General features: G+C 31.1%; 1 protein-coding gene across 1 annotated transcript; it reads left to right on the top strand.

Moving 5' to 3' along the window:
• Positions 1–5,475: 5,475 nt before the first annotated feature.
• LOC130589364 (uncharacterized) lies at positions 5,476–9,224 on the top strand. Its single transcript, XM_019247633.3, has 4 exons — positions 5,476–5,650; positions 5,857–7,240; positions 7,331–7,516; positions 8,470–9,224. Exons 2-4 carry the CDS (start codon positions 6,407–6,409, stop codon positions 8,677–8,679), a joined length of 1,230 nt encoding a protein of 409 aa, XP_019103178.3. The 5' UTR covers positions 5,476–5,650; positions 5,857–6,406; the 3' UTR covers positions 8,680–9,224.
• The last annotated feature ends 11,189 nt before the right edge of the window (positions 9,225–20,413 follow it).

Below are 20,413 nucleotides of genomic sequence, written 5' to 3'. Positions count from 1 at the left end.
AGAGTTCTTAGCCAACCCAGACCCGTGGGTGGATCCAATACTACTCTTGGCGATGGTCCGCACCATGATCTTGGTTCGGTAGAAAGAGGTGCGGATGATAGTTTTGAGCAACACAAATGTTGTGCTCTTAACACGCCTGTACAGACCCTTAAAACAATTGGGACTAACGACGACTTAGGGAGAAGCAAGCGACATAAAAAAAAAACTCATGTGAGGCCAAGGTAGCCCTTTGGCCGCACAGAAAGATGTGAACATGCCCACAATCCGGAGTCGAAGTAGACCCATGAGTACTAGAAAATGAGGCGATAATCAAGATGCTCCTGGAAAAAGCACCACTAATACAAGGGAATGACGGTGCTGTTTTGGAATGTTAGAGGCATTGTCGTGCCCTCCTTTAAGCCTAATTTTAGGCTTCTCATGCAACAACATCACTACCCGTCGTCGGTTGTCTTAGCCGAAACTTGTGTGTCGGGAAAAGACGGCTGGGATCATTAGGGATCTGGGATATGACTCTTGGCATTTGCTCGAACCAGTGGGTTTTGCAGGCGGTATTCTTCTTCTTTGAGGATTTTCAAGTCATTGGAGAAGGTGCACAGGGAGTCTACGACGTTTTAGAGGTAATATATATCTACTAAATCTTCTTTTGTCCTTCAATTTATGCAAGTACTAAGTTTAAAAATAGGAAGCTTCTATGGAATGACCTTGAAAGATTTACTCATAATTTGAATAAACCTTGGCTTGTTGTGGGTGACTTTGATGAAGTCGTCAATCAAATCGAGAAATTTAGGGGAAACTTGTGTCTAGAATAGGGCAAACCTTTTTGCGAATACCATGAATAATTGTAATCTAATAGACCTAGAGTTTACCTGGACAAATAAAAGGAAGCATCATCCAATTCTTGAAAGATTAGATAGGGGTTGGGTGTAAAACATTTTTATTGTAAAATGCTTTTCATGAAAAATATTTTAGAATGGAAAACACAATTCCAAAATTAGTTTTTCGTTGTTTGATTTCATGGAAGAAAACTGAAGAAAAGAAAGAAAAATGAAAAATAAAGAAAGGAGGTAAGGTGAGGTGTGTAAAGGAGAGATAAGAAAAATGAAGGAAAATAATTTTTTATTGTTTTCCATCATTGGAAGAGTAATTTTAGTTCTAGGAAAAATGATTTTACACTCCTTTGCAAACAAAATAATGTAAAATTGAAAATAGAGGAAAATTATTTTCCAGGCAAATATTTTACGCCATACCAAAAGTAGCCTTAATGATTTCATGATGTTCATTTATGTAAGTAAGTTCATACTTAATTAGTAATCGATAGTTTATAAATTTGTCAATAGAAATTCAGAGAGACTGAATAATTAGCAACAAATCTAAATTTTAATGGATGTTATCATCATGCAAGTAATTATTATGGAATATCTTTAATTTTAGCTAAAGGGTTTTTGAAGCTTTTTTCACATGGCGCATCATGGTCACGAGGCTCATTCGCTTTTTGTATTGGTTTTCTTCTTCCAACATTGTATTTTCTTCCATCACCGGAAAGGATGCTCTAGGCTGGTCCTATTTATAGGGGTAGTACTAGATTGTTTTCTCCTTACCAAAAAAAAAACATACGGCAATTGCATGAATTATTTAAGTCTAAATATGTTAGTATCTTTTTAATATTTAATCATGAGCAAGATTTGTTGGGTATTGTTTATTGGAGGTTGAAATTAATGTACTTAACTTACTGCTACTGGTATGGTGTCTGTGATCAGACCAGCTCCTAGTGTTGAGTTTGTGTAAGATCAGCTGGGTTGTGATAGGTCATTTAGTGAGTCTGGGACGGTTCAAATCAGGTATCTAATCCGACCGAAAATCTTGGATCGGAATAATTCCAATCAGATAACACAGATCTAAAAAACTCCAATGAAGTTTCTTTTGTTGTCTTTAATTTGGTGCTATTAAGTGTAGGTACTAAAATGAGTTAATATACTATTTGAGTTTGTCAAGCACAATGAACAGCAAAAAAAGTGCTTGGCAAATAAAATCATCAGACTCATGATAGTTCATAAGTTATATATGACCTTATAAAACTACCCGTCGTTGCTTGTCTTAGCCGAAACTTGTGGGCAGGGAAGAGATGACTGGGATCATTAGGGATCTTAGCTATGACACTTGGCATTTGCTCGAACCAATGGGTTCTACAAGCGTTATTCTTCTTTTTTGGAAATCAAACATCTTGGATTTGCAAGTCATTGGAGAAGTTGCACGGGGAGTCTACAGTGTAGTTGAGGTAATATCTACTAAATCTTCTTTTGTCCTTACTTCAATTTATGCAAGTACTAAGTTTAGAATAGGAAGCTTCTATGGAACGACCTTGAAAGATTTGCTCATATTTTGAAAAAACCTTGGCTTGTTGGGGGGTGACTTTGATGAAGTCGTCAATCAAAGCGAGAAATTTGGGTAATAAGTAGGGCAGACCTTTTTGTGAATACCATGAATAATTGTAATATAATAGACCTAGGGTTTAGTGGGCCCAAATTAAATTTACGTGGTCAAATAAAAGGAAGCATTATCAAATTCTTAAAAGACTAGATAAGGGTTGGGTGTAAAACATTTTCATTGTAAAAATGCTTTTCATGAAAAACATTTTACAATGGAAAAGACAACTCTAAAATTAGGGAGGTGAATGGCGCATATTAGAATTCAAAGTACCAATACAACATTGTATTTCGATAAGCTGAATTTTGCTTGGTACATATTGCATGTCTTGAGAGTTGCTTATATAGGGAAATTAGGGAGGTGAATGATGTCCCTATATAAATTGATGAAGGTTTAATCTTCAATTTCATGAAATAAGTGAAGATTAAACCGTTGTAATACAATTCAAAACCATACATCTCTTGAACTTCTCCGGCAAATTTGTTGAATTGAAGTTTAAGAGTAAATTTTATTGGAAAATTGCAAAAAAATATAAGAGTATGAATAGAAATTAATGAGAAAGAGTTAGGAAGAGAGAGGAGAGAGTAATCATTAATGGAAAATTGGGAATTTGAAGCGCCAAAGAAAAAAAGCATGCGTTGGTATTAATGTGAGTAGGTTATGACTGCTGAGTCTGCAGTCGAAAGAACAAAAAGTAAAAAAAACTGCTTCTAACCGGAGTCGAACCCGCGCCCCTTCCCCATACTCTACCACTTTACCACTGATCCAAATGCTTTCCTTTTGTTTTTCTTTCAACCATTTAATACATATCATATATTTCGGGGCCCCTCTATTTTTGGGGCCCTATTCCGTCGCCTATACTGCATGGGCCAAGAACCGCCCCTGAAAAACATTTTACAATGGAAAAGACAACTCTAAAATTAGTTTTCTGTTATTTGGTTTCATGGAAGAAAAATGATGAAAAGAAAGAAAAATAAAAAAGAAAGTAAAGAGGTAGGGAGAGGTGTGTAAAGAAGAGATAAGAAAAATGAAGGAAAACCAGTTTTCCCTTCATTTTGAAAGGAAAATGGTTTTTCCATCACTGAAAGAGTAATTTTTCTTCTAGGGAAAATGTTTGTATACTTCTTTCCAAACCAAATAATGTATAATTGAAAATAAAGGAAAATAATTTTTTAGGAAAATATTTTTGCGTCGTACCAAATGTAGCCTTAATATAAAAAAAGGTGTTCATTTATGTAAGTAAGCTCATTTACTTATTTTGTAATTGTAGTTTATAAATTTGTCAATAGGAAATTCAGATAGACTGAATAATTAGCAAGAAATTAAATCTAAGATTTAATGGATGATTTTTATCATCTTGCAAGTAATTGTTATGAAATGTATCTAATTTTAGCTAAAGGGTTTTGAAGCTCTTCACATGGCGCATCATGGTCACGAGGCTCATTCACTTTTTGTATTGGTTTTATTCTTCCAACATTGTATTTTTTTCCATCACCAGAGAGGATGCTCTAGGCTGATCCTATTATAGGGCTAGTGCTAGGTTGTTTTCTCCTTATCAAAAAGAAAAAAAAAAACATGAGAGCAATTGCATGAATTATTTAAGTCTAAATAGATTACTATGTTTTTAATCTTTAAGCATGATCAAGATTTGTTAGGTATTGTCTATTGGAGGTCAAAATTGATGTACTTAATTTACTGCTACTGGTATGGTGTCCGCGATCAGACCAACTCCTAGTATGGAGTGTGTGTGTGAGATCAACTGGGTTGTGATAGGTCATTTAGTGAGTCTAGGGCGATTCAAATCGGATATCTGATCCGATCCTAAATCTTGGATCGAAATAATTACAATTAGATAACAGGATCCCAGATTTGAGAAATTCCAATGAAGTTTCTTTTGTTGTCTTTGGTGCTATTGAGTGTAGGTACTAAAAAGAGTTTGTATACTGTTTGAGTATCAAGCACAATGAACGCAAAGAAAAGTGCTTGACAAATAAAATCATCACACTCATGACAGTTAACGAGTTTTAGATGACCTTATGAGTTCATGACCACCTTATATAGTGGCTCAGAATCAAAAGGTTGAATGGAATCCGCTAGATATGGCCAACAGTGCGGGCCAATCCAGCCCAGCCTACCTCGTGGGTCGTGTGGGTCGGGCTCGCGAAAATCCTGGTCCAGCCTAGCTCAAACCTTTAAATGGGTGGGTGGGTCATGACCAGATTTTTTTGCGCACAACCCGCTACTAAAACTGTCTAGCCCGGCCCATGAATCGGACCAACCCAGTCTAGTCCAAGTAAATATTGAACCAAATTGTGTATATTTTAATCAAATTGTATATATTCTAATCAAATTGTATATATTATGATTCAATCAAATTTAAAATTAATGAAATTATTCATTGATATTAATAATTGTATACTTCCTCCGTTTCTAAATAAGTGCAACATTTGCATAGTGTTTACTATTCACAGTTTAAACTTTAATTAGCTTTGATGATTTACATTTTAGGAATGAAAAACATAGTCATGTGGGATCTTGTTAGATTCGTCTGAATGTGAATTTTTTTAATATCAACTTTTTATAATTTTTACTTATTGATAATTGAAGATATTAATGGATAAAATAATGCATTGGCAAACGTGAAAACAAGAAGTGTTGCACTTATTTAGAAACGGAGGAAGTATATTTTATGTCATTTTAAAGATTTTATGTAACAATAACGAATAATTTCAATGATTAAATAATTTTGAAAAAAAATTCACGTCGGCTCGCTACCCCGATCCAGCCTACTAGACCCACGAACTGCCAAAATCGCTTCCCGAACCGTGGAAACCGGTAACAGATCGGTGTGAGTCAAGATTTTTCAGCCCACGGACTAGCCCGACCAACACATGAATTTCATAGTCCGGTCCTGGACCATGGAATCTCAGCCCAGCCCGCTACAGCCCACAATTTGGTCTGCCAGCCCGGACTAGTCGCCATCACTAGAATCCGCAAACGTTAATACAATTAAGTTTACTATCTAAGGCAACATGAAATACATTACAAATTTACCATATAAAGTGTATATTTCTAAATTTGTCAAGAATCAGACTTTTCGAATATATGCCGGACCGAATATATGTTAAGAGTGGTGAACTGTAGTACAATCAAGGCCATTCTTGAAAATCACACTCTTCCCAAATCCCTGGTAACGAGATTACAAGAATTCAACGAAGTCAATTAGGTGAATTTCTTTAATTCTCTTACCATTCATATTTTTAATCTTCTAATGTTTGTTGTATAGCTCTGATTTTAATATATTTCTTGCTCAACTGATTTTTTTCCTTTTGTGGAAAGAAGTGTGTAATCTTTCATCTCCTCATTCTTAAATAAATCTGATAATAATGATCAGTTTCTGGGTAACTTTAATGGTGTAATTTACATGTGCAGTATACTGTTACCCCAACATCTGTTTTGTCGAAGAATAAGATACCAAGAACAAGAATCTCATAAAGAAAAGATGTATTACATCAATCACAAGGACCGAATTTCGAAATTGCCGGAGGAAATAATCCACCATATACTATCATTTCTTCTCATAAAAGATGCTATTCGAACATCCGTTCTTTCCAAGACCTGGAAATCTGTATGTTCTTCATACGAAATTGTGCAATTTTTGCATTTTGATGAGACTTTATTTGCTTGGGGACTACCACTTTCTGCTCAAAGTGAGGAAATAAAGGACAAATTCATGAATTTTGTGAATAATCGCTTGTTGACTATAAATCAACAACATACGCCAGTTTTAGAATTAACATTGAATCTGGTTGTTAATAATGCTGACTTTTCTCATGTTGATCGATTGATGAATCTAGTTAGACAAACTAAGGTTGGAGGAGTTGTGCATTTTTGTTCAAACAAAAGACTTTCGTTGGTATAGTGAAATACGTGAGGACGCATGTTATGATTTTCCTTACCTGGAAATACTTGTTTCTTCAAAATGGTTGCAGTCTCTTACTGTACGAGGTTGTCGATTATCATCCACTGTTGGAAACTATGTGGTCGGATGTATTCTTCTTTGAAACAATTGTGGCTCTCACATGTTTTTGTGTCGAATGAGGAAACCATAAGCAACTTGGCAAGTAGTTGCCCATTGATTGAACTTTTAGAGTTTGAATGTTGCACTTTTGGGATTGGAACTCTCACGCTTTCTATATTTCATAAGCTAAAGAAAGCCTATGTTAAGGGTTTTCAGTATGGCAATATTATTGGTAAAGTTGACATCAGAGAATGTGTAAACCTTGAGAGTTTTTCTTGTACTACTTATTTGGAATTATTGTTCAGCTCAGATAATCCTATCAGGGATCTCCACTTAGTAGACAATTATATCGTATATGGAGACCTTACAGCTGATTTTCCACTTGTTGAGAAAGCAAAGCTTGTGCAAGAAGAAGTTGATGCAGATTGGTTTAAAGCAGCTAATTATCATCTAAGTAAGTTAGAAATAGAATTTAATCCTCACGAGATTCATGTTGATTGTCCGAATTTGAGGTATTTCAAATACCGTGGTTTTGGTTGTAAGATGGTTTTTATCGATTGCCCAAATCTAAGGGAGTTGCTCTATGAGGGGGACCAAGTACCATCAATACTTAAACTTAACTTACCAACTGACAAATGCCTTGTTAAGTTGCATTTTCGTCTTTCTTGTGATTTAGATACATCGTGGTTCATCTGCTTCAGGGTATTTATGGAACATATAGCAGGACAAAAAATCTATTTGACCTTTGTATTTGACTCAAGAAGGTACAACTCATGGATACAGTCCATGATACAGGTACAGGAGTGCAATCTTTGATGTGTCAACTTTTGATTCAGATGTGCTGTTAAATAGTTTACTTGTCTGTGTTTTTGATCAATTGTGAAGGTGGAATTCAAACTCAATGAATTTGGAGCAACAATTCGGCCTTCCCAACAGAACAATGTTCACCTTAAAGTGGCGAGGCAAAATTATCTCACAAAACAAACTTCAGCAGCTTTTGTGGATGGGCTAATTTGGAGCACCTATCCAACTACCTTGACTATACTTGGCTATTGTCGTGGTATGGTTGAGGTACTGATCTTATCCTTATACTATAGATTAGCTGTTGTTTGAGGTTTTATACATAAGATTTTCTAAGATTTTAATTAGTTATTGGGGCCAAACACTGTTATACCCCAACTGTAAACTGTCAACATATTTCGAGTCTCAGATTTACCGCCACCCTTCACCCCCCAACTGTATTACAGTCCGAAAGCTAAGCTGGCTGCTGACTGCTGACTGCTGAGGCGGGGTTCTCAAGCAGAGGAGAGAGATGGGCTATTACAGAGTGGGAATCGGGACTGGAGTAAAGACAGGAAGGTGGGTTAGGATTTTAGCATCTTCAGACGGATCATAGGGGTATTGAGAGCAATAAAGGGTGATTGTTAGTTGATCAAATGTGATCAATTATAATCAACAACAATATAGAAGAAGTTTTACTGATAAGAAAGAAGAATCTTGAAGAGATAAGAAACTCTCTATTATTACAAAATGACAGAATATTGTGAACTAACATAACCGAATTACAATCTAAGGGGAGAGAACTATTTATATGAAAGAATGTAATCAGAAGGGCTACCAGCAAGGCATGACATAATATGTAGTTGAATATAGTTAGTTAGGAGAACCAACTAACTCAACTGAAGTAACTTATTGAACTGAGCTAGGTGCTGAGCTTAGGTGGTTGAGCTGAGAGCTGAGAGCTGAGAGCTGAGAGCTGAGAGCTGAGCTGACTACTATTAGTGCCTCATCTCCATAGTAATTGAGGGTTCATGGAGACTTAGGGTGCGTTCTTTTCACCTGAATAACCCTGAACTGAACTTATTAGACTTGAACTGAACTAAACAGAATTTATTGGACCTGGTTGGAACTTATTAGGGGTGATTTTGAGATGGATCTTGTTATTTTATTGTTTTTTAGCATAAAATTCTACTTATTAATTGGGTATACTTGCAAAACTACAAAGAATTCCTTTGATTTTGCAGTACTTGTGTAAAAAATTAGCTAGGAAATGCCGAGATGGATGTTGTTGTGAGCAGTTTTGCAATAAATTTTGGTGGCATAACATAGAAGATTTTGAAGCTACGAGCGGAAATAAACACATGAAAGAGAATTTAGCGTCTATGGTGAAGATGCACAACAATAGTGCAGAGGATTCTTGTTTCACATTTAAGTGGCGCTTCGATCTCCATTGAATGGTTCATAGCAATGTACTTGCTGATATGTTTCATATCTAAGAGCTGAATCAAAGACATGAAAGATAAGTTAGCATCTCTCCACACAAAACAAGTAGTATGGATTCTTCTTTCACATTTAAGTGTTGCTTCGATCTCCACTGAATGCTTCACACAATAATCCATATAACTTAGTAGTTTACGGTCTCCAATATGATCAAGTATTACACTCATTTTATTTTTGCAGTCTTAAGAATTCTATTCAAGATTTTAGCTATTTTGTAGAGATCTTGTAAGTCCCAAAAGTCTTACAGTTTCACTATGTGAAGAACTGTTTACATTTATCCATATAATTTGCTATAGTTTCCTTGAAAGCACTTGTGTAACTGGGAATAAATGTAGAGCAGACTAAAGAGTATTTTGTAGAAATCAAAGTTTCAAAAAAATGACAAAATAGTATTGGGCCTTCCAGGACATTATGTCAGTAATTTGCCATGACCAAGGAAGCCCACAAGAGAAGAGTGACCACGACAGTGATTGCAATTTCAATTAGTGTCCATTTCAATGCAATGATCTGCCATAACATGAAATGAAAGTCCATTAATGACATTTTCAATTTTTTAGACCATTTATACAAATTTAGAGGAGAATATGGTAAACTTGTCTTATTCAATAGTGAAGGGGTTGCAAATGGTAATTCTCTAGAAATTGTCATGTTATAAAACCAAGTTTTCAACAATCTTTTCCGTCTTTCATATACAAGAATTGAAAATGGTGTACTAAATATAATTTTCAAGAGCGGGACAAATATGAGCAAAAGTAATGGGGGTCTTATATTTTTTCCTTAATCAGGCCTTTCATTTGTAGTTTAAAAAAGATAAAAGTATAAGATTTATATTTACAGTTGGTTAACGACGATTATCTTTAAAAAGTTAAACAACAAAACTTTGTTGAATTTCATGTTCTCGTTATTCCTTCACTTATACTTTTACTGTTGATCCAAATGTTTTCTTTTGTCTAATCTTCAAATAATTAAAATTAAATATATTTTGGGTCCATTATATTTTTGGTGCCCAATTCCGTCGCCGTGATTGCATGGGTCAAAAACCATCCCTGATAATTTTTAGCACACTTGCACATTTGAGTAGTACTAATGGAGCAGCAAACAAAAGATGCTCCATATAAAAGAGAAAATAGTTCTTGGTACACTTGATTTGCAGTGTACACAATAAATTATAGACATGCTTAACAAATGTTTGATTTTTTTTAAAAGGGAACAAATGTTTGATTATTTAATAGATATATCAGTTTGCATCTCTCCATCATAGTATACTAGTAATTACATAATCTTTAGTATTCTTGTTTAAAGGTATCATTCTAGATATCGTAATAATGTTTAATTAAACAAATTCAGATAAATGAAAATAAGTTGAGTCAAACAACACCTAAATTTAAAAAATATTGTACTAATTTAGGATGGTATAAATAAAATAGTAACTTATAACTTACAAGTAAACGGAGTATAATATAAGAAAAAAATTCATTTTTGTTTCCGCACGCCTTTTAATATATTAGTATAGATAATATAAATAATAAAATAAATGACATCACTTAATTTATGAATCAAATGTGACTTTCTTTACTTGTTTGGCCAATGTGAAGATTAATGCTACAATTCTAGTCACAACCCGGGTCTGTACCGTGGCAGGGTACTATTCTACCACTAGACCACTGGTGCTCCTTGTTTAAAAATGTTTACAGAAAAACAGTTTGGCATTTGTTTATTCTACTACTAGATAGGGGTTAGGTATAATTTTTTTAATTGTAAAATGCTTTTCATGAAAAACATTTTATGATAGAAAAAACAATTCCAAGATTAATTCTCAGTTGTTTGGTTTTATGGAAGAAAACTGATGAAAAGAAAGAAAAATGAAAAAGAAGGTAGGGAAGGGTGTGTAAAGGAGAAATAAGAAAAACGAAGGAAAATAATTTTCCATCATTGGAAGAGCAATTTTACTTCTAGGAAAAATGGTTTTATGCTACTTTGCAAACCAAACAATGTAAAATATAAAATAAAAGAAAACAATGTTCCAGAAAAATATTTTACGCCGTACCAAACGTAGCCTTAATGATTTCATGGTGTTCATTTATGTAAGTAAGTTCATTTACTTGTTTAGTAACTAATAGTTTATAAATTTGTCAATAGGAAATTCAGAGAAACTGAATAATTAGCAACAAATATGAAATTTAGGGTGCGTTTTCTTGATCACCTTAATAATTTAAGTTTCAGGTCCAATAAGTTCAGTCCAGATCAGATTGGTTCAGATAAGTTTCAATCAGATCCAATCAGGACAATAAGTTCCAATTAGGTCTAATAAGGTCCAATAAGTTCCAATCAGGTCCAATAAGTTCCAATCAGGTGCAATAAAGTCCAATAAGTTCTAATCAGGTGCAATAAATTCCAATTAGGCCTAATCAAGTCCAATATGTTTCAATAAGGTCCAAATAGTCAATGATCAATAAACATTCGTATTATTGTCCATTATTTTATTATTCATATCACTATTAGTTGATTATGTTATTATTAGAATTTTAATTAAAGTACCACAATGATTAATTAAATCGTATTATACTTATATTATTGTCTATTATTTCATTAAATGTTTGTATTATTGTCTATTATTTTATTGTTCATATTACTATTAGTTGATTATATTATTATTAAATTTTTTGAATTAAAGTACCACAATGTATAGTATTATACTTTTATTATGGTCTATTATTTTGTTATTCATATTACTATTAACAAGACTATTAGATATATTACTGGTGAAAGTTATATATAGACAAGTATATAAATAATATATTTTTTTTGTTAAATTGTTTATCGTAAGAGATAATTAATAATAATATTTTTTTTAAAGAGCAATTTTTAATAATTATTATTTCATAATAAATTGTAAGGGGTAGTACGTTAGGGGTAACATTTATGTTATAACTAATCAATTTTTTTGTCTAATAAGGTCAAATAAGTTCCAATTAGGTCCAATAAGGTCTAATAAGTTTCAATCAGGTCCAATAAGGTCTAATAAGTTTCAATCAGGTTCAATAAGGTCTAATAAGTTTCAATTAATTCCAATAAGGTATAATAAGTTTCAATCGGATCAAATAAGTTTCAATCAGGTCCAATTATAAGTTCCAATAAGGTTCAATCAGGTCCAATAAGTTGAATCAGGTCCAATCATGTCTAATATGTTCAATTTAGGTACAATAAGCTCATTCAAATAAGTTAAGGGTTATTCAGGTGAAGAGAACACATGAATGTTATCATCATGCAAGTAATTGTTATGATCAGCTAAAGGGTTTTTGAAGCTTTTCACATGGCGCATCATGGTCACGAGGCTCATTCGCTTTTTGTATTGGTTTTCTTCTTCCAACATTGTGTTTTATTCCATCACTGGAAAGGATGCTCTAGGTTGGTCCTATTATAGGGGCAATGCTAGGTTGTTTTCTCCTTACCAAAAAAAACATGAAGGCAATTGCATGAATTATTTAAGTCTAAATAGATTAGTATCTTTTTAATCTTTAAGCATGAGCAAGATTTGTTGGGTATTGTCTATTGAAGGTCAAAATTAATGTACTTAATTTACTGCTATTGGTATGGTGTCTATGATTAGACTAGCTCATAGTGTGGAGTTTATGTGAGATCAGCTGGATTGTGATAGGTCATTTAGTGAGTCTAGGGCGGTTCAAAACGGATATCTGATTCAACCCAAAATCTTGGATCGGAATAGTTCCAATCAGATAACAAGATACTAAATCTGAAAAATTCCAATGAAGTTTCTTTTGTTGTCTTTGGTGCTATTGAGTGTAGATACTAAAATGAGTTCGTATACTGTTTGAGTTTGTCAAGCACAATGAACGGAAAAAAAATTGCTTGACAAATAGAATCATCACACTCATGACAGTTCACGATTTTAGATGACCTTACGATTGCATGACCACCTTATATAGTGCCTCAAAATAAAAAAAAGTTGAATGGAATCCGCAAACGTTAATACAATTAAGTTTACTATCTAAGGCAACATGAAATACATTACAAATCTACCATAATTATATTTCTAATTTTTTTTTTTTATAAATTTATCTAGAATCAGACTTTTCGAAGATATACTGGATTGGATATCAGATTTTTCGGATCAGATCAACTTGATCCAATTTCTTGAACAGCCGGATGGTTAAAAGTGGTGAAATGTAGTACAACCAAGGCGTTACTCAATAAATTAGGATTCCTTTTCCGTTCCCAATTCCTATCTCCAATACAAATATTTTTTCTGTAAAAAAAAAAAAAACACATATTTTTACCGAAATCCTTTTTACTAGTTTTGAATCGCACGGGTTCTTGTTTATATTATTTTTTTTCAAATTTTTTATTAACATTGTTGATTTTGTGTTGCTGTAAAATGAGATTTTTCAACACCATTTTATTGACATACTTCCTCTGTTCTTTTTCTATTGCAATAATCACCACTTTGGGTAGTTTTATTTATTTGGACCATTCCACTTTTAGTAAAAAAAATAACTATAATTGACAATATTATCTTTACTTTATTTTAATAAACTCATCATTAATTACTCATAAAATTGTCTTATAATTGTGTTTACTTTATTAAGGATTTACTTATTCCCTACACTTGTTAATTAAAGGGGTACCTCTATGCTAAACTACCCATTTTTTCATTTCCTTAAAAACCATGCTCAAACCCATTATTGAAGTAGAAAAAGAATAAATAAAGTATTTGTCATTATACTCTTATATCTAGATTTTTTATTGCGATATATAAATCTTTTATTTTCTAATATTAAACTAAATATTGTAGCTAAGTCTATTATAAAATAGTATCCCGATAATTGATATGATTAACATAGTTAACACAATTTTAACATGAAGAACACCATACTTGAAGAAAGTAGATGGTACTTATTTAATAGATGCATGACAAAAAAATTATTGGATAACATGAGTGTCAGCCACAACTTCAACTTTTAATGGCACATAAATACTATACACATATAGAATGAAAAATGAGAAAGTGAAAAAAAGATCATAATGACGGTATCATAAATATAATTAATTAAATATAAAACTAACCTCTACTAGTAATCGAAAATATTGTTTAAGAGAAAAATATACCTCTTCATCCATAATGACCATATCAAGACTTATCAAACTTTCTCCTTTTTTTTTATGGTTCTTGACCTCAAATAGTCTAGAAACGCGAACCTTGATTTTCAAATTAGTTTAGTAGAATCAAGTTCATGGAGAAAAGAATAAGATCTGACATATAGATATATGTGAAAAAACAAACATGAATAATTATGTATACAATAAATACTCTATGAATATAATAATTAGTGAATTGCATGATACCTTTGCAATGTCATTGACAAACTTTCATTTGATTCATGTAATGCCACCATGGTATGTTATAGGTTCAAAATTATAAATATGTATTTTTATCTTTATATAACTCAATTTTTAAAACTATGGTTTTCAAAGATATAATTGATATTGTCCCACATACAATACGCTATTTTTATATATAGTTATTTTTACATGTAACTAAAATAAAGAATATATAATGCGTTATTTTTCATCCAAATAAATAAATTTTCAAAAGTTGTAAAACTATATTGTATATGAAACTTATTTCGAAACATATTTCGAGCATTCTCCGATGGCAAAAAAATTATAATATTGCGAATTTCTTACAAAAGTTATATTCAATTTACATAGTATAATAATTTAGGTTGTTTATCTAAAATCAGAATGTAATGTTCACTTATCCAAAACACCTTATATATATGTATTTATATCTATAGTGAACACTATTTTTTTTTAAAAAAATTAATAATTAAAAACAATAACATCACATGCTTAAATGGAGCTCTCTATAATATTCTAAGGTTTTTTAAAAAAAAAAAAATCGAACTCTAATTTTTTTTCCATCCAAAATTCTAATTGTAACTTTATCGCTATAGATTTTAGTTTTTGTTGTAACAATAAATTTTATTGCAATATTACATTGTTTTGGTTCAGTGGAGCAATTAAAGCTGAGATTTTGAAAATAATATGTCTAATTTAGTGGAGCAATTAAGGCTGAGGTTTTGAAAGATAATATTGGACATATTATAAAATGATATAATCACGTGTATGTACATTATACTTATAGCTTAATTATTATTATATTTATCAAAAATAAAGACTAAAAAAAGTCTTACCATTCATCTAATTATTATAATCACATGTTCTCATTTAAAAACATATTTCAAACATTCTCGAATTGTAAAAAATGATATTGTTTTGAATTAGGTAGCAAAAGTTATATTCAATTTACATAATATAATAATTTAGGTTGTTTATTCAAAACTAAACGTAAATTTCTCCCTATTCAAAACTCCTTTTATATATTTTAATATGTGTAGAACTCTATTTTTTTTTATTATATTTAAAATGAAAATTAATGACATGACAATCCTATGTGGTACTCTCTATTCATAAGTTGTAGAACTATATATTGTATATAGACCTTACTTCGAATCAAATTTCGAGCACTATCCAATGGTACAAAAATTATAATATTCCAAATTACGTAGCAAAAGTTATACACAAATTATATAATATAATAATTTCAATGGTTCATTCAACAAGAAACTCTATTTCGCTTATCTAAAGCTCCTTATATGTATTTAAATCTATGTAAAAGTCCATTTTTGTAAAAAATAAAAAATAAATAAAAAAAAATTAATGACATGACAATCCTACATGGCGCGCTCTATTCATAAGTTGTAGAACTATAATATAGATGTTGTTTTGAAGCAAATTGCAAGCACTATCCAAATGTACAAAAATTATAATATTCCGAATTACGAAGCAAAAGTTATACACAAATTATAGAATATAATAATTAATTTCAGTGGTTCATTCAACAAGAAACTCTATTTCGCTTATCCCAAGCTCCTTATATCTCTATTATATAAGGGAAGGGGGGAGCAATGGTGTCCTCTTTTGAAACGCCTATTTTGCCCCCCTTAATTCCCTTTCTAAATTACAAAAGGAATGTTAAAATCAAAACTGACATTCAAATAAAACTACCAAAAATAAATTTACAACACCCACTCACAAATCACTTAAAAGAAGAAACTTTACAATTCACCCATACAATTGAGAAAATCACGTTATAAAAATCACACAAATCACTCAAATAATCAGGAAACTTTATTAAAACGTAAAATAACATACAAACTAGAACTAGCTAATAACCTAGAACGTCAATACATACAAAAACATTTACAAAAATTTACTTACAAATCACTATTCTCAAGAACCCTTCACAATTAATGGTGGGTCATGATAAGTAGAGGTGTATTTGTAATGAAATCATAATTTTGAAGTTAGACAAGAAAAAAATTATTTACTTTTTATATAGTGTTTCCTATATATAATGAAACTTTTACATATATTTGGACCTATTTTTTTCTATTATATAATAGCGATTAATTATCAAGGTAAAAAAATTTATGTAAAATATCATTCAAGAATTAAAGTACAACATATCTCAATTATATAAGGGAAAGGGGGAGATATGGTGTCCCCGAATGAAGAGACTATGTTACCTCCTTCCGATTCTAAATTACAAATTCACTTATAAATCAAAGGGGGCTTCAAATAAAAAATATCAAAAATATAATTATAACAATCACTTACAAGACAACTAAAATCATAAAATTGCATAATTTACGTTATGCAAATCACTAAAATGAGGAAACTTTGCAAAAACTTAAAAATTCACTTACAAACTACAACCTATGAAAAAATTGACTTGAAATCAAAGTGTCTACTTTCTTTACACTTTATGAAGTACTGTACTTAATTCAAAAATCAACTACAAAATTATAATATTAGAAATCATAAATAAATTCAATAAAATTTCTATTTTATTCATAGAATTTAACTTTGAAAAGTAAAAAAAAAAAAAAAACAAAACAAAAAGAATGGTGAGAGACTTAAGTGGCAGAAACTAAACCAATCAAATTTTGTAACTAAAAACAATTGTATTTCGTATGTCTAATGTTCAAATTTTGACTCTTATGCCGAAGAAATTAAAATCGATTTTCTGTTTCGAAAAAAAATTCAAGCACGCATCGCGTGCAAAAAATTCTAGTGTATTTAAATCCAACATGGCAATCCTACGTGGCGCGCTCTATTCATAAGTTGTAGAACTATATTGTATATAGATAGGGGTGAAAGTTCGGTGTGCGGTTTGGATTAGGGTCTAATCCAATCCGATCCAAATAAAATTTGGATTTCAATTTTTCAATCCGAATCCAAACCAATTAGGATTTGAATCCGATCCAATCCAATCCGAATTTTCATACTCTAGATTGGATCCGATCCGAAAATCCAATTTTTTTAGAACTCTTTTTCGATGAAATAAATTAAGCACAACAACAACATAGTAGATTTAGGAAACGAGGAATCAAGTGGAGTTAGTGTTTTAGGGGAAGAGTTGAAGTGCTATGTGTATTGGGCTATAGAGTAGGTTTTTTTATAAAAAATAAATCAGTTAAGCACTTAAGCCTAATCCAGATACATAATACAAGGAATATTACTATATGGTTATATTGGATTTTTGGATCCAATTATCCTCAATCCGATTTTTCAAAAAAAAATCTCATTCCGAATCTAATCCGAACACAGTTCGAATTCGATCCGAATTACTAATTCGGATTGGATTGGATTTTGGATTATATCCGAATAACTTTCACTCCTATATATAGATCTTATTTCGATGCATATTTCGAGCACTATCCAATGATACAAAAATTATAATATTCTGAATTACGTAGCAAAAGATATACACTAATTACATAATATAATAATTTAAGCTGTTCATTTAACACGAACCTCTAACTTTCGCTTATATAAAGCTCCTTATATGTATTTAAATCTACGTACAAAGAACTCTATTTTTGTAAAAGAAAAAAAGAAAAATAAAATTAATGACATGGCGATCCTATACGGCACATATGCTCCCGAAAAGTTATCCTTTATAATTTTTCCTGTTGATACTATTGGAGATAAGAGTTAACGTAGACAAACTTCTATCTATATAATACTATAAGGCAATACGGATTTGCTTATGTGTCAAGAGTAAATTGAATTGCTGATGTGTCAATCCTTTGTAATATCTTTTACAATTTTTTGGCACGTGTATTTGTCTTTAAATATTTCTGTTATGCATTATTTTTTTTAGGCATATAATTGGAAAGCTATTTAAGAAAGTTCTCAGTTATGGAATGTAAATCAACTAAATTTTAGGAATGATTGCTATTAATTAGTAATTACTTATGCATCATAAAACTGCCAAAAAAAATATATCTCCTAAATCCGATATTTTAGGCACTAATTAAAAAAATCATATCCCCTAAATACGGTATTTTAGAAACTAATTAAAAATTCATATCCCTAAATTCGGTATTTGAGTTACTAATCATATATTTTGGCACTAATTAAGAAATAAATTTATAGCAAGAAGCTGATATTTTAGGTACTACTTAAGGTATTACAACTATTTAAATGAACATGTTGTACTCTCTTCTTAAACCCAAATTAAAACAAAAGTCTTAACAGATTATAATATTAAACTTAAAGTTTACCAAGGGACGTATTAATCATACAATAAGTTGTATTATAGGTTTTTTTTAAAAAGTTCAAATTATAAGATCATTGACCACATATCCATACCATCAAAATTATAAGTTCATTGCAAACTATAAAATCGTGGGCCGTCATATTACAAAGACTATAGTGTATCCCATAAAACGATGATAATTATTAGTGAGTTACAATGTGATTAGCAATACAAAACGCGATTCACGATAAAATCAATAATAATTGATGATAGCACCTCATGTATAACACACAAAAAAATAAACATCTTATGTATTAACACTTAGCTTGCATAAAAGAATAAACATCTTATGTACTAACACTTAGCTTGCACAAAAGAATAAACATCTTATGTACTAATACTTGCACAAAAGTCTAAACATCTTATGTACTAACACCTAATATTAAACTATCAACTAAAAAAGGATTAGCCAATATATAAATAGATAAGAAAAGATAACAAAGTCTCAACAAAAGTTAACTTTTACTTGGCTCATGAGGTTTGTAAAACTTAAAGGAGGGTAGCCTAATTGTAACAACAAGCATGAGATGTCTTAAAGTTTAGTATAATAACAATGGGACCCCTTTCATTATAAAAAATATCACATCGCAGTATTTAAATTCCGCTAGGAATATGCTATCTTAACTGGTAAATGTATGGCATCTCTATGTAAGGTTAAAGATTAAAATTACATATAGAACTTATGTGAAATTTATTGTCCATAATTTTAGTGTAGTTGTATCTTTGTGAAGTTTATAAGTCATATGAAGTATATTTGTTCAGTTTATTCACAACAACCGAATCACAACTAAAAAAAATAATATTACCATACATATGAAATTTGAGAGCTCATAATTTCTAGGTGTTCATCTCAAAGAAAAGATAAAATGTCATATAATATATTTCCACATATAAATTGATTTTTATTCTATATATTACCGTTCATTTGGAACAAGTATTATTGACCTGGTCAGTGAGCTAATCACAAACTCACAACAAAAATGAAAAAAAGGGTGAATTGTGCATGTAACAAATAATTGACAATACAATTTATTCTATATTTTACTTTCCAAAATAAATAAAAAATGGGTCAAATAGTATGAAACTTACAAGCTTTAAATTCTAAGAGAGGTGCATAGAATCTTACTTCTATCTAGAAGCCGAATATAATCTTAACAAAATCTAAGTTTGTTAATAAAGTCCTAAACTGTAACAAACCCTTACTTAGAACTCTCAGTTTTCACTGTCATAAAAATTTTGTCATCTCAATTTGAACATCTAAGAAAGTGAATCATCATCTTCATATAAAAAACTTATATAGATAACATCTGAATCTCACACATCAAACTTTAATGGATAAAAACACAATCAAATTCATTTTTTATCCATTTTTGAAAATATCAAATGTGTTCGATGAATCTGTGGTCAAACTTTTTGGATAACTTTTTTCGAATAAATCTGGAACTGAACGTGAAATTTTTTCTTTAATAACATAAGATTCAATTGATCGAATGTAGCAATTATTCGAATAAATCTCCATTTTATTTAAATATGATATTGCCCAAATTCAGGAGAAAGGTTCAATTAAATATAACAATTCTAGCTATGTTTTAAATCTCCATTTTTGGTTTGTAATTGCACGGGTTCAGTTAGCCATATCAAGAGTTACCAGCATTAGGGTTTGAAATTTTATTTGTGATAAAGATCACGGGGTCTCAAGACAACAAAAGAATGGGGATGAGAGGGACTGTGGAAAGTAGGGACGGCAGAAAGTGAGAAAAGAAGTGGTTGCATGATTGAATCCTAATAATGTAGCGAATTGTGATTTTATTTGGTTCTCAATATGAAGTAATGGGTAGAGCAAAGACTTTTTCAGTCAACGCCGCACGATAATATTAATTACATTAGTTATTGAACGCACGGATGGTAAGTCAATTTTAAAATATTCCTCATAAACGATATGATTATAAAAAGTTTAAATCACGATCTAATATTCACCCCCTTAATTTTTGGGAGAAACA

Source organism: Beta vulgaris, chromosome 3 (genome assembly GCF_026745355.1).
Source record: "Beta vulgaris subsp. vulgaris cultivar EL10 chromosome 3, EL10.2, whole genome shotgun sequence".
Taxonomy (NCBI): Eukaryota; Viridiplantae; Streptophyta; class Magnoliopsida; order Caryophyllales; family Amaranthaceae; genus Beta; species Beta vulgaris.
This window is presented reverse-complemented; position numbering and strand designations above follow the sequence as displayed.